The 19,992-nt window shown below is 45.4% G+C and overlaps 1 protein-coding gene across 1 annotated transcript in view; it reads left to right on the top strand.

Moving 5' to 3' along the window:
* The window catches only part of l(2)37Cb (DEAH-box helicase 16 lethal (2) 37Cb), a 76,396-nt gene that overhangs the window by 22,000 nt on the left and 34,404 nt on the right, over positions 1–19,992 (top strand). The window contains exons 7-12 of the mRNA XM_089584319.1: positions 2,912–3,046; positions 3,345–3,422; positions 5,260–5,379; positions 6,952–7,020; positions 12,230–12,340; positions 15,460–15,575. Of these exons, the coding sequence (XP_089440445.1) occupies positions 2,912–3,046; positions 3,345–3,422; positions 5,260–5,379; positions 6,952–7,020; positions 12,230–12,340; positions 15,460–15,575 (629 nt within the window). The remainder of the gene's footprint in view (positions 1–2,911; positions 3,047–3,344; positions 3,423–5,259; positions 5,380–6,951; positions 7,021–12,229; positions 12,341–15,459; positions 15,576–19,992) is intronic.

Genomic DNA, 19,992 nt, shown 5'->3' with positions numbered 1-19,992 from the left:
GGAGGTCTCAAATACACACGCTTCAATGGGGGCGGCATTGAGGAATTGAGAAACTTCATAATATCGAAGAATTTTCTGTACACAGGTTGTTACATCCGCGTTTAACTGTGCACATAATTTTTTTTTTAAATTGCTGCTCTTGTAGCTCGCAACCAATTAGGGTGACACCTCTTTGCATGTTCTTAGCCTGTGCCCAGGTGGCATAGGCAGGATGGGGCTAGATGAGGAGCGCAGTCCTGGCCTATTGCCAATTTTTTTGTTTTAATTTTTTTCTGGCACGTTGGCATGTATGAGTGTATGGGAGAGAATGTCATATTCTGAAGCGCAGGAACGACACGGACACAGAAGGAGACTGACACGGACAAGCGCTACTTCCAACTGGTTTATTGGGTGAAAACTGCAAGTGCTTTATGCGTATCCTCAAACACTAAGAAGACAGCAGCATGCATATATGTGCGAGATAGCAGTGCGATACCGAAACAGCAGCAGGAGTACATGTGTGTCATTACTGTGCGATGTCAAGGGAGGCTAGCTCTTTTTTTTTTACTAATGAAATTGAAGGTGAACTGACGCAGATGCTTCCAAGTGATGCTATTTTTTTTTGCTTCTGTGATTTCTTGAGTTAACGACTGCTTCTGATGATTGGGCACTGATTTAGAAATGTAACACAGTTGAAGCACTTTCTGCAGTGAATGCCTAAGAAACCTTCGGAAAAACGTTTTTGTGCTCACGCAGCCTGTCGTTGAGATAGCGTCCTGTCTGGCCCACATACTTTTTGCCACAAAAGAGCGGGAAGCAATACACAGTGCCCCCCTCACACTGAACATATGTTTAATGCCGCATTTTCGTTTGAACGAAGCGTAGGGTTTTGTAAGCTTGCAAAGTTTGTTGGGAGCCGTGAACAGTTGGAAGTACCGCTCATCCATGTCCATCTCTTTCTGTGTCCGTGTTGTTCCTGTACTTCAGAATATGACATACCTGCACCAACTGGCCCAATACGTCACCCTTCTGTGGGAGAGGAGGAGCATCATTTTTAATTGCCGATATCTTGTTAATCAAGGTAGCTCGAAAATTTTTGCCATGCGCTAACAAGTGACTGAGTGATTGAATTCCGGTCAATTGCGTGCTGTCCGTAACCTGAGTAAATGTTATTTCATGGTTCCTTAACTTGGAGGGACTAGTTTTCTTATTTTTTTCTTTTCTACAAAGCTATGACCTTTGGAAAAGAGTCTTTTCATATCAAGCCACAGATGTGCCCTTAGTGGGCCTCTTATGATTTGAAATTTTATGAGGAAGGGGTCTATGACTTGTGTTTTCTATATTTATCATTTGTCACAGTGAAAACTTCAAATTTTTCAGAGATCATTGAAAACAAGGGAAGAAGCGCCTGCATTCAAACAGTGTTCTTTTTGCTGAAAGTCTGAAAGATGGAAACATGACTGTGCAGTCCCTTTGCTGCCAGTATTTCTGATACCGCATGGGTGTTGTGCCAGGGCATTCCCTGCTTTTATTTGTGCACAATAAAGTGAACAGCCTGCTGAAGTGTATTCTAAAAGCGGTGCTTTATGTCACTTCTGTTGATGATAACAGTAGTGTCTTTTCACGGCTACTGACGCCTGACTGCTCGGTGATGTTCACAGACACTGTAGTTTCTCAGGTATGTTTCTTTGAGAGAATTTTGTGCTCCATACATACCTGTGTAATAAGGGAGTAATTACTCATTGGCATCCACCCGAGCGCAGCCATACGGCTACAAAGGAAAGCTGTACAGCTTTCTCAGAAACTTCGTAGTTAAAGAAAAATTCGTCCTGGGGGATTCGGATTCGGAAATTCGGATTGGGGGATTCCCCTAAACATTTGACCAACATACCTGTGTAGCTACTCCACTCACGTGATCCCTTCACTTTGCCCCATTGACGAGCCAGATATGACAGACATGCCCATTTATACTACATCCCCCATACTCTAAGTAAATCTCCAGATGAATTACTTTGTATCGGTAGTCAGAAACTACTTTTCTGTTCTCTGAATGAGCAGTCCGTCCCTGCTTTGAGTGTTTCTTGCTTTTAATTGGTGTTTACGTTCTTTGAATTTCGTTTTGATTGTGCTCCCCTCATGCCCTCTTGTGGCTTTGGCTGGCCTGCAAATGAATGGATACTGAGTCTTTTTGCAAGCAGCTTGTGGAAGAGCATGGCTTTGTGTGTGTTGTGAAAGTGGAGGTTTTGCTTTCACGTTAAGAGGCATTCAGTCTGTTCATATAGGTAGCCGCATTTGTTGCAAAGTGCTTACTTTACAACAGCTTAAAGCAGCTTACAGGAACTGTATCTGTCGGCACTCACCTATGGGGCAGTAATGGGGACGCTAACGGAAAGGGTTCAACTTATGTTAAGGACAACGCAGCAAGCTATGGAAAGAAAAATGATAGGTGTAACGCTAAGAGACCGGAAGCGGGCAAAGTGTGTGGGGGAACAAAGATGGGTTAATGACATCCTAGTCGAAATCGAGAGGAAGAAATGGCCTTGGGGAGGGCATGTGAAGTGAAGGCAAGATAACCGCTGGTCCTTAAGTGCAACGGAGGGGATTCCAAGAGAAGGGAAACGTAGCTGGGGTTGGCAGAAAGTTAGGTGGGCGGATGAGATTAAGGAGTTTGCGAAGATATGGTGGCCACAGCTGGCAAAGGACACGGTTAAGTGGAGAGACGTGAGAGAGGCATTTGTACTGCAGTGGGTGTAGTCAGGCTGCTGTTGCTGCTGTTGCTAATGATGATGGTGATGCTTACTTTGAACAGTCCTTCTGCCCTCAGTTTGCGAAAAATGTAGGATTAACTTTGGGGAATCGTCGAAATTGAAGATTGTTGTACACGGAGCTTGAGTTGTTTGGAAGTGCATCACCTTGTGTTGTGTGGCTGCAGGATGACATTGAAGAGTATGTGGAGGTTGATGAGCGGGAGCAGGTGCCCCAGGCAGAGCAGCGCAAGTGGGAAGAAGAGCGCATGGGCATTGCCCGCTTGCGCTTCGGTGCCAAGGATGCCAAGGAGAAACGCAAGGTGAGCGGACCAGAGTGATGCAGTTGCATAGTAGATAACTAACCTAACACAAAGCTGAAGCTGTCCAGAGAAGGCTTTAAGACCGCGAAGTGGAGGTGCAGGAGGCAACTCCTGTACGTGAAAGGGAACGCTCACACAAGAGCGAATCCTGCTGTTAAAATCTCTCGTGGGCAGGGAGACTGTGGAGATCCCATGTAGTGCCTTTATCACTGTATAAACAGGGATGGAGGCGTCTTTTTTTTCTTTCACCCCTGGAGTTTCTCACCTTCTTTGGGGCATTCTTGTTTCTCCTGTCCAGGAAGAGAAGTACGACCTCATTCTGGATGACGCAATTGAATTTGTCCAAGCACTTCAGGTACCGGGAACAAAGCACAAGGTGAGTTCCTTTTAGGAAAAATGAGAATGCTGTGCAGCAGCTACCTTTGATAGTAGATAGATTTGTCTGGCTGCGTTATCCACCCTGTGTGTGGAGGGAGCGATGCTGCCAGGAGCCACATCCACTCTTTAACGGGGATTGCACTGTGCTTTCAAAGGTATGCACCAATAACAAGCTTTACAGTAGAACCCCTCTATAGTAAAGTTGCTCGGACCAGCAAAAATCTTTATTACTATATCAGGGTCCTTACTATATCAGTATTTGGTGATGGCATGGCTCTGACTATGCTCTCTGGCCGCTTACTAAGCATGAAGTGTTGGTTGTTGGTTTATAAAACAAACACTCAAAAATACCTTCCATCCTGCTCTTATTGTCCCTTTATGTGATAAATATTAGTTTTCAGTTATCATACATTGTCACGTTTTCGACATTGTTTAGGTCTTGTGGAAGAACCACATTTATATGAATACGTGGCTATAAAAATGAAACAAGTTTGTTTCCATGTGAAAAGCCAAAGCTTTTCATGATCCTGGCATCGTTTTCTGTGGCTTCAGCATCATTTAAGAGGCACTAGCTAAGAAACGCACGCGACAAAGTCAAGCACGGCAAAACCGCCTACGCAGTTCTGCTGCGCCTCTGCTTCTTGTCACTGCTTCCCCGTGCTTTGCGCTGCCGTGCTATGAACGCGCGCCCTTTTCTCCCCTAATCCTCACTGTACTTGTACTGGCTCCCTTTCTCAGTGCCACCTTCTTTCTACGTTCATAGCCAGCTTTTCTTTTTCTGTGCGCACCGCGCACTTTGCCTCACGGCCTCAATGGCTTTAGATAGTTGGCTTCTCCTCGCGGCTTTCGAGTTTGGTGGTGGAGCCACCTCAAGGAGCGCATTCAGTATCTATTTTTCTTACGATGGCATCATTCCACAGGGAGTACATCACCACGGCCAGGTGCTTTTTACTGTAGCCGTTTTTTTTTTTTCAAAGAAAATCTTTACTATAACCAAAAAAAAATGTACAGTAGTCTTTGGCAGATGAAATGGGACTGCAGCTTCACTTTACTCTATCAGAGACTACTCTATTGGAGTTTTTACTATAGCAGGGTTCTACTGTATTGCAGTTGCATTGTTCTGCAGGGATTGAAAATGTTGAGGAGTCTTCTGATTATGTTTGTGCCTTGAACTCGGAAAGGCTACTTATAAAGCGGATACAGCATGATTCAGGTCAAGTAAAAATAGCTCCATTCCTTGTGCATGTTTGTCAGTGACAAACTATCTCAGTAGTTTCTCATAGCAGAGCAAAAGTCATGTGGCCTGTGCAGATAGAATCGTGTGCTGTGAAGTAGTATCATACCAACGTTGGTGGCTCGTTGCATGAATGAATTGGCTGTCTTGCTTGTACAGCTCCTCCAAGTTACTACACAGTTAAAATGTGTTGCTACATTCAAATGCGCAGATGTCCACAATAATGTATGACCCAAAGCCAGTAAAAACGTGTCTCAAGAATTGAGTGTGGCGGCTTTCAGTGGCACTTTCACTTGCAAAAGGTGTTGGTTAGCATTTGTTGGCAAGGCTTTATAGTGCTTGCAGGCTTTTGTCAGAAAACTAGAAGAAACTTTGCAACGCATGCAGTCTGGTGGCTGAAAGTTGCTGGGATCATCTCCTAATTGTCTTTTTCGTATGCACCTTTGTCAGGGGAAGCACAGTGGAGAAGCCATTTGTGGTGCTTTTGATATCGCGTGTGTCGGTCGCCACTGAGCTGTGAGCTTTCGGCACTTTTATTGCTCGTGATTGTATCAACGAGATTCTGTCAGATGAGAGTCAAACGAGGGGTGTCATTCCACAGGACAGCGGGCCCGAGCTGAGCGAACAGGAACGCAAGCAGCTGACCATCCAGGAAACACGTCGTAGCCTCCCCATTTACCCCTTCCGTGAGGACCTACTCGAAGCTATTGCGGACCACCAGGCAAGTGTCTGTTATTATAATGCAGCTGCAGCTTATGGGGCCCACTTGCTGTTAATGGGGCAGGATTTTGCCTGGGGCATGTGAATATTCAAAACAGTTTGCACCGCGCTTTCACTATTCCAGCTATTCAAACCTGCCAAACTTTGAGAAATTACCAGTTTATTGTTCATCTAAACTCGTGGTGAAAGAACGTGATGTTTCCAAGTGGCAGTATCTTTTCACATGATTTAGCCCATAGAATTGTTTGTGAGCTTGCAATAATGCACTCATGGCAAAGGCACAACCATCATTGCGTTAATGCAGTAGCTTACCATGAACTTGATTGGCAGTGACCCTCTCTCTCATTTTAGATCACTATTATAAGGGGCTGCTTCCTGAGTGTTATGTTTGATTGTTGTGGGAGAGACTGACGACTCGGACCAGCCCAGTAGTGAACAGAAAAGGAAGTGAGATTTATTCAGGATTGTGATTTGGTTGCTGTTGCATAGGTGGCCCTAGATGCGAAGCCTTGTTAGGTGAGGAGTTCATGGGGAGATGGCGTGACCAGAAGAAAAGCGCATACATGACAGTGGGGACCGCTGTGATTGTTGTCACTTTTCGTCAGTTAGAAACTGCGTATCTTAGGCCACAGAGGACGCGTATGACAGCAACATCGGGCTCAAAGCAATTCTGCACGACCACATCTGATGGCATGGTCAGCGTGGTTTTGTTTTCATACCTTCGGTCCTCAAGAGCCTTTGGGCCCATCACGCAGGGGCTAAGCGGGCTGTGTGTCATCATGAATGCTGCTAGGCCGGCATTCCACAGAAGGAAGCGATGGTCTCAGTCGCGTTGCGGCTCAGGTTGCTGCCCTTGTGTCTGTTTAGCATTTTGACAGCCCCTGCAACAATCATCACCCCTCCAGCAGGGAAGCCACCTTACAGTGCTTCATGATGGCAGCATTCAGTAAGCTCCTTTTTCATGTGTGCATCAAGTCAGGCTGTGGTATTTAGCTTCTTTTCACTGAATGCAGTTTTTGTCCAAAGAATTGCACAGACTGTGTTATAGGGGACAAATTACGACTACTGCATGATTCCCCCCCCCCCCCCCCCCCCCCCTTCCCCTTATTTAATGCCTCGTATAGGCCTTATGAGTATACTAAATTATGCTGATGATTGGTGAAAACAAACTGTGTTTGCAATATATATCTCTTTCTCTTTAATAGCTGTGTATCTGTATCATGGCAAAGCATATCTCTTTAGTTTGCACTACATGTACCAATATTCAAAATTATTTGAAAATATTCGTAACCGTTAGAAAATATTAGATTTGCAACCAATCTTTATTATTCATGTTTGCTTCGCAACCAAGAATTTTATATTTACACGCCTCAACTTCTTTTGTTTTGCTAGCCTTTGTTCACAAAGCTTTTCATTGTGGATTTTTGCTGCAGCCCTATTGCCAGTAAGTCTCCGTTTCGTAAGTTGCTGCGTTTTGTCACTTGGAGATGGTGGGAAGCTTTCTCAGCTCTCTTTCTTGGCGGACTTGCTGTCCTCATCTGCAAATTTCTCCGGCTGCACTGTCTTTCCTCAGGTGCTGATCATTGAAGGCGAGACTGGCTCAGGGAAAACAACGCAGATACCCCAGTACCTCTATGAAGCTGTGAGTGCCCCCATCCTGGTTGTTTTGCAGCACCAGTGCAGTGCAGTGCACTCGCTGTGAGAGCGGTGAATTGTTGCAAAGAGCTTGAGATGAATTGTCATCTGGGAAGAACCACTGTATTTATGAAACCTTTGCAGTGTCTCATGCTGACAGGGAAGTATCTCACGACCACTGTTCCATCCATCCTTCCTATGGCTGTGCCTTACAGCATGTTGGCAGGATGCTTTCCAAAGAGTTATCACTTGCACTCAACACCAATGTTGTTTTGATCTTTCTGTTCTATATTGTGCAAAATAGCTTCAAGGATGTCTTTCATCAATTTCTTCAGAAGTGTGGAACAGGCAGTGCCTTCACTTTTTTCCTCCGCCATGACCCTGTGGTGTCATTGCCTAGATAATATAAGTAGTACACTCAAAATGCAAGCTACCGTGCATTCGTGTTTGCAGTGCCACGAAGTGTCGTGAGAAATTTGCACACACTTCCAAGGTACAGTCCTCTGTGATGACTCAGAGGTGAAAATGATATTTCCAGGCAGGGGAGGTTAGTTGGGCCAGTTGGCAGTGATTCATCATGAAGCAGAAAAGTCCTGTTCTATGTGCTGCTTCACGATGGCGAGGTTAGCTTGTGTTTTCAATGCTGCAACACTTGTATGATACGGGTAATCTCAGAAGTGCTGCTTTGGACAGACTCAAGGGCTTTGGCAGAGTCCCAGGTAGGGCATTCCAGCTTAGGGTGGGCAGAAGGAGGAACCATTCGGAGGTTACATTTCAGAACACAGCTTTATTGCTTGCGTTTGTAACATGAGTGGCCTGCACGTGTAGGATATGACTTACGACGATGAAATGAGATTAGAGTTCTTTTATTAACGTTTAAACATTAGTCAGTTAACTGCAGGTGGTAAGAGTTATTGCTGTTAGCAATACTCCGGTTGATGGCGCAGTTGTCGGCTAGCAAACCAACAGTCAAAGATGGCTAATGTAGATTAAGAGCCCCTAAAACAGTACCTTGCAGTACGCCTGAGATGGCAGGGGACATGGAAGACACAAACTGTTGGCAGTTGGTCGAAAAGTTTAGAACCAATCGAATGCTAGAGGGTTTAGGTTTAGGAGTGAAAGTTTGAGTAGAGGTGCTGATGAGCAACTTCGTTGAAAGCTTTTTCAGCAGGTGGGTTAATATTCATATTAGAACCGATATTGTTAGTAAATAGAGCCAGTTGAGTGGGGCAGGCTAGGTTTTTCAGAAATCCGTGTTGACAAGGGTGAAAAAAGTTGGCAGGCTGCAAAAATTTCATGATGTGTGAGTAAATTATGCGTTTCAATTATTTAGAGGGTGATAGAAATGGGAGGGTAATTTTTATTTGACTATGGAGGGACTTTTTTTGTGCACTGCAATTATTTTCCCCACTTTCCAGTCATGAGGTACAATACCACTCTCAAGTGATTGCTGACAGCTGTGGGAAAGGAGAATGCTACGTTTGTAGTATTCCTGAGAACTTTTGCATTAATTTTCTATCAGTGCCAGTTGACGTTGTTAGCTTTAGGGAATTGGTTCATTCAGTCAAAGTTTATCGCCAGCATGAGTGGATAATCTAAATGAGGATAGTCAGGTTTGCTAGTTAAATTAGATGAAAACGCATTATTCAGTGTTTTGGCCACAGCGGCATGTGTAATCGGTGAACCATGCTCATCGCACAGTGATGTTGGAGGTATTGGTTTAGGGTTTATGATCTTCCAAAATTTCCTGGGGTTTTTGTGAAGCATAGGTGGGTAATGTGGATGGAAAAAAAGATTTCTTGGCTTGTGTTGTGTGGGAAAGTTCTTTTCAGCAGCATGGTACTTTTTCCATGAACTGGATTGTTAAGCAGTCCAGTTGAACCATGGTGATGACTGCATGGTGACAGTTTTAGTGGGGATGTATGTGCAGATGAGTTGGCACATTTTGTTATTGAACAATGACCAGCTTGTTTCGACAATGTGATATGAGAAGTTTGAAAGGAAACGGGTGCAGAATTTGGTGAAGTCGTTGTTCATGCTATCACAGTCACCTTTGTCATTAAGTATTGATGTTTTCATTGATTTTTCAGGGCATGATAGGTAACTATGATGGGCACCATGGATTACTGAGTGATCACCGAGGCCTGATAGATGCGTAAGCGGAGAAATGTTGTCAGGGTGAACTGTAAGCGTGAAGTCGAGAATGTTAGATATTTGCCTTGTCGTTAAGGCGACGAGTTAAGATAGGCCAAATGTGAGGCATGTGTTAAGGTCATTCCATGATGTCACAGGAAAGTCGCCAAATATAAGTGGACGCAAATACGACGTGGCTATGGACTGGAGTGCATCTTGAAGTTGCATTCAGCGTCCGAGACCTGTAACAGGCGCCAATCACAGCGAATGTGATTTTCAAACTTGAGGTGACGTTTACGTGGTAGCAGAGAGAGCTTTGATGAATGGCAATCAGGGTGCCATGCCTATTCTCACAATTGTTACGAAAGATACCATAGCAGGAGATAATTTGGAATTACCGTGTTTACTCGCGTAATTTGCGCACCCCTAATTTATTACCCGGATTTATAGAAAAAAAACTTGTACTCGTGTATTTTGCGCTCCCTGCTGCGCAAGCACACCAGCATGCAGGCAGGTGCGCACAGGGCAGGCTTGGGAAGATCGGTGTGGCCGTGTGTGACTGTGAAAGGTGAGTAAATGTTGGTGAGTCGGTAATTTGTTTGTAAATTGGTTCCGATAAAAGAAAAGTCAGTTGTGCGCCATTTATGTGGCTCGCTTATGTCAGTGGTCACTTTCCCATACAAACAGCTGCAAGAGCCAACTTCTGGTAACCTTGGAAGTGTGAGCGTCACGTCAGAATCTGAAACTTCCGAACCGTTGGCTGCTGTGTTTCCTGCTGCTCAGCTGGGCCACATGCGGGAGCGCCATTTTATCGCCTTGTATCTCCATTTTCTTCTGACTGCTGGCTTTGCAATTGTATTGTTGCGCGTTTATTGCTTTGAGCTGCCCACCCGCTGTTATATCCCATCACGCAGGGAACTACATAATGTGAGTCTGGGGTGGGTGAAGGTGAGCATGGATAAAGGATAGGGGGGGCATGCATCTACTTTTTTTGGCCAGCGAGGAGTGCAAATTGCAGGGTCAACTTATACGCAGCAGTATACCATATTGCGTGTTATGACCTTTGTAGAGCTTTTTGGGACACGAAATCTCCGCGTAATTTGAGCACCCCCATTTTGAAGCCTTATTTGTTGTAGGAAAAACAAGTGCACAAATTATGCGAGTAAATACGGCAGTATTTAGGCAAGTTAACACCGCTATTTTACTTTCTGTGTTGTCGTAAGAATCTGATTTTGGTAGAATGGTTCTGATGTTTGTGTAGACCAATTCGAAGGGACCAGATGTTTTATCAGGAGTTTGTCTTAACACAAGTGCCTCGAGATGCTCACGCGAGGTGCTTCCATATGTATGTTTAATGAAAACAGCGAATAAAGTAACCTGTCAGAGAGTGGATAATTGCAAATACAGCATTTATTACTCTATGCATGAAGAGAGCTGAAGACTGCAGGTATGAAACAAGCCCACATTATTCTGCTCGAGAGTGGCATTGTCCTAGTTCTCTTTTTTCACCGTTTCTTTTTTCTCTCTGTATCCCACAGTAGCTTCAGATGGTAGCGTTGCATCTCTCTCATATCTCGCTACTTCTGCAGCACAACTGTTACCAATTCCACACCACGCGCGTTTCCTTGCACCGCACGCAATGCACATGGTGCCGATATCTGGCCATCGCTGCACCGCGATAACGCATTGCGGCGTTGCATCAGTTGAAAGTGCGGCCCCAAAGTTTTTAAGCCCCAAATCAGTGAGCGGGTGCACTTTGGGCATACGCACCTTGTAGTCTGTGAGAGGAAATGCGCGGCACGTGACGCGCATGCTATGTCTGACCATGTCATATCTCAGCGCACGCGCTACGGTGCCCTGCCTTTCCCGCTTCCCCACAAGTAAGTGCTACCTCACAAAATAGCTCTTGCACAGTTTTGTGCAAAGATGTGCGGAAGCCATCTTGTGAGCGTAAGCGTTTTATATGTTTTTTTCTTTCCTTTACACTGCTCAGCAGACGCCTCACGAGTGCCATTGTATGGGGTCACTATGCGCGGTTGGTCACTGCGAAAGTTTCTTTTACCAAAGGAGATGCGAAACAGTACATTTTAACCCTTTAAGGCACTTTGCACACAACTGGATACGTCATGCATTTCTAAGAGTGTGTTCTAGCTAGCACCAATTTCCTCGCGTCAGGCAAGTAGGGTGCTTTTTTAAGACGACTAGTGAATGCATCAAAAATTATTTCTCAAAACAGTGAGCTTGGCGGCACGTCTTCGCCCTTTTCTTGTCGACTGATTTTGCCACCAGTACGAATGTTTTTTTCTTTTTTTCTTGATTTTTTGCCTCCTCTGCATCTTCAAAACATAAAATGATTCTGCGGTCCTTATTGTGTGGAGGCTAACGAGAGGATTCAGCTTAAATTGAGGACAATTCAGCGACCTATGGAAAGGAAAATGACAGATGTAATGTTAAGGGACAGGAAGAGGATATAGTGGATCGGAATAAACGTGGGTTAATAACATCATAATTGAAATCAGGAGGAAGAAATATGCTTTGGCAGGGCTTGTAATGTAAAGGAAAAATAACTGCTGATCCTTATGGATAATGGAGTGGATTCCAAGAGAATGCAAGAGTATCAGGGGGTGGCAGAAAGTTAGGTCGGCGGATGAGATTAGGAAGTTTGTGGGGATAAGGTGGCCGCCGCTGGCACAGGACAGAGTTAATTGGAGAGATAAGGCCTTTGTCCTGTAGTGGGCATAGTCAGGCTGATGGCGGTGATGATCGCATTAATCCCTATCTTTAAAATTCTCTTGCAAGAAAACTGTGTGGTTCTCTCAGCCGTGTCATTTGGCAAGTACAAATTTCGTTGACATCTGTGGAACCGCCAGAGTTTCTTGATCAGGTCACTTCCAGTGCTGCTCTGGCCTGAAAGCATTGGTGCGTCACACTCTGCTCTTGCTGCACGCTGTGTGCCTGGTAGCAGAAGCAGCTTTTTGCTGGCACAAAGTTTCCAGCTGAGCATGGTTGGGTCTTTGATGAGTCGGCTCGCACACCAGCACGTTAAGCAGCAGGAGTGAGCCCGGCTGCTTGTGTGTTCGCAGGGCTACTCGGCTGATGGGATGAAGATCGGCTGCACCCAGCCGAGACGAGTGGCTGCCATGAGTGTGGCCGCTCGAGTCTCGGAGGAGATGGGCGTCAAGCTGGGAAATGAGGTGAGTGGGCTGGGTAGTTGCTTTTGTGTTTGTGAACCGTAAGGAAGAAAAACACCACTGCCAGAGGCATTACTTCTCTGTGTTGCGGCGACTCGCCCCGCTCAGTCCCCTTTGGTTTGCTTCTCTGCGGTGTCCTCACTAACAAGGGAGGGCACCTGCATCGCAGTGCCATGGATGGCGGGATTGCTGTGTGCGCAAGGTAGACAGTTCTCTTCGGCTCGGGAACTTGTTGCATGCAGACGTTTCAGCGTTCCGCTCTCCGCCAGCGGGGCAAGGCCTTATGGGAACATTTTCCCGTGAGCATGTCTTATCCGGCTTCGGAGTTTCTCCCCTGCCCTAGCGTGGGCCTACATTCACACGTAGCCTTGCTGGTGAGTCGGATGACCTCAATTCCTTGCCTTATCATTTTCCTAGGTGGCGTTATTGGTTTTGGAGCAATAATTTAGTTTTTGTGTCAGCCATTGTCGCTCCTTTGTTTCCCCCAGAGCAAGGCTTGCCGTGGTCGGCGTGCGCTTGGTGGCAGGCGCGATCGTGGGGTTGGGCATGGCGGTTTGAATGGTCAGCCACGGTTAAACGGGGAGAACGCGTTTATCCCCCTTATTACAACCCCATAGGATTGAACTGGGCTTGTCATGTGAAGGGGGGACACAATGATGGGAGGTGAAATTTTTTATTTTTTGTGCAGAGCATTGAAATTTTGTGTGCTTCTTGGAAAGTCCTCTCAATGCTTAAATAAAAAATTTAACTGAAATATCGCAAGTAGTTTTGACGTTGTTAATTTTTATATGCTTTATTACTATACCAAACGTGCAGAAAGCCTGGCATGGCAACAAAACATGGTAGGAATTTGCAGACATTCTTTAAGTTTTACCCACTGTGTAAAAATATATTTAGGTGTTGACGCTGACTGCCCGCTGCAGCGGAGAATGCATACAAATTGTGTTTGTGCTCTAGTGCATGCGTCGACCGTGGCGGCGTGCAAGGGCTGCGGAGAAGTGGCCAATCTCTCGTGGAGTGGCGGGCGTGGCTGAGGGTGTGCCCAGCGTTTGTTGCCGCTTTGGGATGTATTTGGCTGTGTTTTGTGCTGCCAGAGAGCATCCCATTGCGTGAACATTTGGTTCTCTGCTTCTATGTTGCGGTGGGTGCCATGCACAAACAAGTTCTGCTAAACTAGGCTTTTGTGTTGCGGTTTGGTACCTCCAGCAGTGATCGTTGCCCAAGCTCCCGTGGTGGCGCATTCCAAGCCCATGGGCGGTCGTAGTGGGCTATGCACCTGGTGGCTCTGATGTGTTGGTTGTCATTGCAGCATACCTTTAAAAGCACACGTACACGCCATGGCACCGAACGATCCCGCAGTACCCGCATTAAGGGTACTAGACAAGCCTCCGTTGTGTGGCACCATTTGTATGCGTTCATATGACGCACAAGTAGGGGTGAACAAGATCATGTCACCGGGTGCAGTGTCAGCATCTAAATTATTCTTACACCGTGGTTTTACCCAAAGAAATGGTTATGCAGTGTCACTCTCCAAATATTTTTAGCTGCCTAATTTTTTTCTACACAGAATGTTGTATCCATGCTTGCATAATGCACTCATTATTTTAGGCCAAATTAGTGACAGGATGAAAAAATTAAAAGTAATTCAGAAATAAAGGAACATCACTGCATAAAGAATTTACCAAAGAACACAATGCAAAAAAACGCGTGAATATCCATGAAGCCATTGTAACGCCATGGTTTCTGCTAGCAGGCAGTCAGGTCAAAAAACACTTTAGAATATTGAAATTTTCAATGAAATGTCAGCCAGTTTTTTGCTACCTGTGGTCACAGAAACATTTTTTAAGGTTACTTCTAGGCTGTTTTCGGGGGAAAATTTTTCGAGATATTATTAAAAAGACCTTACAGATACAAAATCTGGCGTTTTCTAAAATTCAGTTTTCCATTTTTCGAAATTTTTGTGACTTCAGGGCCCTCTCCCCCTTAACCTGTATGCATGCAGGTTTTCATTACATGCAGTTATGCATCGGGACTCAAATGCTGAAGGAAAATCCAAATGAGAAATAAATGTGGGTGAAATTACTTCCCCGTTACCTCTAGTCATTAACGGGCAGAAACTTTTTTTTGCGAAACCGTGGCTCACATGACACCGCCTCGAGTTGAGTGGGGAGATTTGGGTAGGTGGGGGTACCACAACCTGAGCTCATTAAGTGCAACCACACAGCTGCAAAGGCTGCGCTTGGGTGGGTGCGCCTCCTTGAGGGGCTCCACCCTGAATACATTGGTGTGCATTTATGCAAGGCTGCAGCGGAGGTGGTTTTCATGTTGAATTCATGTTGCATGGTGCCACAGCAGCACAGTCAAAGGGTGTGGAAATTCTTCCAATTGGGCTGGCCTTGGATGTGACCTGTAATTAGCCACACACTGCTCTCTAGAGCGCAGTTTGCGGGAACACTTTGTGGGGATAGGGTGGTGGCAGCTGGCACGGGGCAGAGTTAATTGGAGAGGCCTTTGTCCTGCAGTGGGCCTAGTCAGGCTGATGATGATGGTGAGTTTGTAGGTTGCAAGTTGTCTTCAACAAATAGCCAAATCTCCATCCGAGCTGAAAAGACTGAAACTCAAAAGAACTGTGTGGCTACCTAAAGGCACTGTGGGATTTACGAAAAGGGCTGATAGACCATCAAACCTGACACAACACTCAAAAAGGATTTTTTTTATTCTTTTTGGAGTGCTTTCGTGTGACTTTCTCCTCATTTGCTAACGGTACCTAGGTACTCATGTACTCGGACTCATTCATATGTTTTTAGCACTTCTGATAAGCTGAACCGAACTATAAGGCTCTGAATTGTTGGCCTTAAAAGGAGCCTGCTGTACATTGTCGAATAAGGTTGCTGCTAAACGGCAGACATGGAATGTTGATGCAAGGCCTCTGTGACCTTTACAGCTGTGTGCTACTGACTTGTAAATACTGCCGATTTGTTGCAGTAAGAGCCAGTCCCATTGTTGCTTCTTTGGTGTGGGCTACATAGCTTTTTCCACTTGGTGCCGCTGCACAAGAGCTGCTGTCGGCAGAAATCCCGCCCGTGTGTGGTTAACGAAGTGGGAAAACGGTTGTCACGCAGGTGGGCTACAGCATTCGGTTTGAGGACTGCACCTCAGAGCGGACTGTGCTCAAGTACATGACAGATGGCATGCTGCTCAGGGAATTCCTCTCCGAGCCAGATTTGGCCAGCTACAGGTAGGTCAGCTTCTTGGTATTTTGGAATTATTTCTCTCTGCAGGCGTAGCTAAGAATGTTAGCACAACGCAAAATGTGGGTGAAAGGCACTGATGTGTATACTAACCAGCGGCCTCCGACTGGTTTTGGGGTTGAAAAAGTTACGAGTAATGCACTGGTTTTCCAGTAGAGTAAAACTGCGTTAAGTGGACCTCAAGGGACTGGAAGAAATATCCTAATTATTAAAAGTCGTATCATCGGATGTCTGCAAAAAAATTCTCAAAAATCCGTTTTGCCTTGCAGAAAATTTAATTTATAAAAAATAGGCAATGGCCGTTTGCTTCTTGATAAAAACTGCACGGTAACAGTAATTTTTTGCAGTTCTGCATATCCACTGTTGGAAATATCACAGCAGAACTGAAATAGTAAGGCCTTCCGCAGCCTCCTTCACGAATGCCATTCCTCACAAGGAATGGCATCCGTGTTAGGAGGCTTCACCACGCTAACAACAAGAGGCTCGTGATGAGTGCATGCAATTCGACCACACAGATGGTAGCGAGGGGAATGCACATTTGCATCGGAACAATGAGACGCCTTCTAAAAAGAAAAAAAAAAAAGAATGATTGGATTAGGCAACAGTCCAGTTAAACAATCGGTGTTAGCCGGCGACGACAACGGCGGCTCCTTCACCCTGACACTTCCTACACTCGCTCTAGCTCAGCCCTCTTAGCACAAATCTCGTGCAAAAGTTACGGAAGTTGAAGCCTCACCCTTTACACGTTGTTGCCCAGCCCTGCTCTTGCTCCTGCGAGGTCTTCGTTGCCGTTTCTTGGTCTGGCTACTGTGCTGATCCGCTTCTGACTTGACTGTGGTTGCATTTCTGGGTTTTGTCGACTGCGAGCCTTGTGGGTGCGACGGGTGTCCTTTTCAGTTATTTTGTATTGGCTCTAAGCCTGGCAAAGCCCTTTTACCACACAGTACCAAAGTCTTTTACCAAAGTTTACCAAACAGTAAACAACACATGGACATCAACGCATATTACGCACATCACGTTGGCATTGTGAAAAAAACAATTTAATTGCAGATTTGGATTTGCCAGATGGATCAAAAGATGCTGCTTCCAATCGATTTAACAGAGCAGGGAGGGTGTACGATAGAGATTGCTTGAAGTAGTTCGCCCGTGGTGTGGGCACGTTCCATGTTTATAGCACTCTAAGCTTAAAGGGATACTGCATTAAATTACGACTTTCTGTAAAATCACCTAAATTGGATTAAAAAGGTGCGATTATATAAGGTCTCAGTCTTCATTTCATGTATTTTTGCGCAGATGGCATTATTTTGTAGGTTTTGTGCACGCACACCAGTTGCCGCCCGCCCAGGCGGGAGGCGTGCGTGACATCGCATGTCTCGTGGCGTCCTTCTCCCGTCGCACCGTGCTGGCATCAGTTCAGCTGTCACGCCTGGAATTTCAGAGTTGGTGGCATGGAAATGTGAAACAGATAGAAAGTTACAGCCTACAAAGTGGCAGTGGGCGTAATGATTGTATCATTCAGATATCGAAATGGCCATGTTCTAGAACTGCGGCTGCTACCCCGTGACTCCATCGAGCAACAACGAGTAAAATGAGCATGGAGGATGACATTTCGCACAGGCGCGCACCCAGCAGAGGCAGCTGTGCATATTATAATCCAATCTGATATGACCCAGACAAGTTTTCCTGAATTGGATATTAAAAGATTTCCTTTGCTGAAGGTAAATCAAGGCATCACCTTCATTCATTGCTTCAGCTTCACAAAGAGAGCAGCCGCGGCGCCGGGACCGGGCGGTGGGGATTTGAACTAGGACTTACACATCATGTAAGCAGCACAAACAGCAGAGTGAGTGCCCGACATATAAAAGCAGCCAACTTAATTGCATCGGGATGGCGAAAAAGTATGCAGCGCGCAGTTTTTGTGACTGGAGAGCTGTTACTACACTGCCAGACTTGCATGCGTACCTCCCACGAACGGGATCTGGCACGTGGTTCTTGTGGCATTGGCCTCATTAGTAAATTGTCAACATTGTTACTTTCTGATGGGCATGAGCGAAGGAGTTCTCCTCCCAATTTTTTAAACATTTGCGCATGCTCACATGAAAACACTATTACACGATATAATTATTTTTCTACCTGTTCAAGCATACCTAGTTATTGCTTGCAGGTGGTTTTTTTGGTAAATGTGGCTGCGAATTCGAAATAAGGGAGACAAGTGTGTGTACAATGTCCATTTCTGTTTCGCGTCGCATCTGAGATGATTTTCCGTTGGAGGTTGTTTGAATGAGTGAAAAAACTGGAACCAGTAAAAATACTTCCGAGCTGTCTCTCGGCAAGGAAAATACGCATGTAATAAATCCTTCTGTGTTTTTGGCCTTCATAACCTTTGTAATTATGCGCACTAATATGTGCTACAGAGTGCACATATTTTACGTAAACTCTGCGGTCTTTATAAGTTACCTGTAATTTTCACGTGGTTTCGGTCCCCTTTTCGCTAAAGCGCAGCTGTCATGCTTTCGGTCTTGCGCTTTCTAGGGATTGCGAGGTGGCACACAGCTTACCTAGAAGACAGCGACGTAGCACTTGCGCTATATAGCTTATCGACCGCCATTACCGCTATATCAAGGGCAACAACAACGACCGCTTCCTCCTGCCTGGCTCCAGGTCTTCAAGAACGTCTCCCTCACAAGCATATGTGACATTATGTACGTAAAAGTGTCAGGTTTGAGGCACTGCCATTTCAGTGACATGGATTCGGAACAGATCTATATCTTAGTCGCTGTCGGTTCAATTGCCGTGATAAAAATTTGGACCTAGAAGGTTTGTCACGAAGGTTAGCTGCAACACACGGATCCATTCTTCACAGCTTAGCATCTTTTAGGAAGGCATGACATGGCGCATCCCTTCCTCCGCCACACTACTGTTACAGCCTTTAGTGGAATAATTCGCTGGCCTGGTAGCCACATGGATCAGATTCGAGCTCAAAGGACTCCGGACACAAGCAGCAGCACTCACAGCGCGTCCCCTACGTGACGCGTAGCATCCACACAGCTGCTGCAGGCGCATGCCGTGACGCCGAAGCAGCCGACGGGTCTACTAGTTCAAGGGAAAAAATGAGGGGACAAAGTGCTTTCCGCTGGATTTTTGCAAAAAGCGATGCGGTTTCAGTCTACTTAGGAACTCCAGCTTTCATTCCAGTAGAAAATTAGACCGCCTAAAATTAAATGCGGTATCCCTTTTAAGGCTTTCCTTCGGAAGCAAGGATCAGGCCACTGAATTTAATAAACACTGTGAAAACACTGCTACTATTTGCTTTTGCCTAAGGTGATTAATCTCAGGACCTTGTGCATGTGCTTTGCTGTAAAAAAAGTAAAAATGCTTTAGCTGTAGTATTTTTTTTTTACTTTCGTATTGTACTAGAATTGTATAACTGAAAAAATGACATATCATTTTTCAACTCGAATATTGGCCACCGCGGTGGCTCAGTGGTTATTGCACTCGGCTGCTGACCCGAAAGATGCAGGTTCAATTTCAGTTGCAGTGGTCGCATTTCAATGGAAGTGAAATTCTAGAGGCCCATGTACTGTGCGATGTCAGTGCACATTAAAGAACCCCAGGTGGCCGAAATTATCCAGCGCTCTCCACTACGGCATAGCCTCATAGCCTGAGCCTCTTTGGGATGTTAAACCCCTTGTAACAACAACAGATTCAAATTTACAGCAGTACTGCATCCGGCGAGTTTCGATCTATCCAATTTTAGAGGGTACGAGGGCCTTGAAAACTTTTTTTTATTATTATTTATCAACATATCTTGCTGAAACTTAGCATGCAGGTATATCATAGAATGCTGCTTTCAGATATGCCAGCCAGCTTGCCTACGGTGCTGCCGAGAGTAGGCTTGATGTCATGTCCACCAACTCGTAGCCAGGAATGCTCTGAGTGCTGCCCAGCAGCAACTCTCGAAACATTAAAAATGCAAGCCACCCGTTCAAAACTAACCTGAATGATGACTGTATACTTGAGTAGTCATATCTTAGAAATTAAAATTCTCAGTATTTTCAGATTTTTGTTCAGTATCTCTTGAAGGAGCCAAATATAGGTCCTTCACCCTGACCACCAATTTGTCCTGTGTAACGACTGCCGTGACTCGGCCAGAGGACAGCATCACGAGAGTGGCAGAGGCCATGCAAGCACACTGAAGCACGTGACTCAATTGGTAGCCAGCTCACAGATTCCAGCAAAGAAAGAAAATATACCGGGTGGAGCATTGCAAGAGTCTGCAGTGTTAGCGCAGACATGCCAGTGATGAAAGGGGTCACCGTGGGGGTATTTTTGAGCTTGAAGTATCGGTGATCACTAATGCACCAGGAAGAGGCCGCAGATAGATAGATAGATCTTTATTTCAGA

Source organism: Amblyomma mixtum, chromosome 3, assembly GCF_055824585.1.
Source record: "Amblyomma mixtum isolate Tamu chromosome 3, ASM5582458v1, whole genome shotgun sequence".
Lineage (NCBI taxonomy): Eukaryota > Metazoa > Arthropoda > Arachnida > Ixodida > Ixodidae > Amblyomma > Amblyomma mixtum.
The sequence above is the reverse complement of the archived record's forward strand: the minus strand, read 5'-3'. Positions and strand labels throughout refer to the sequence as shown.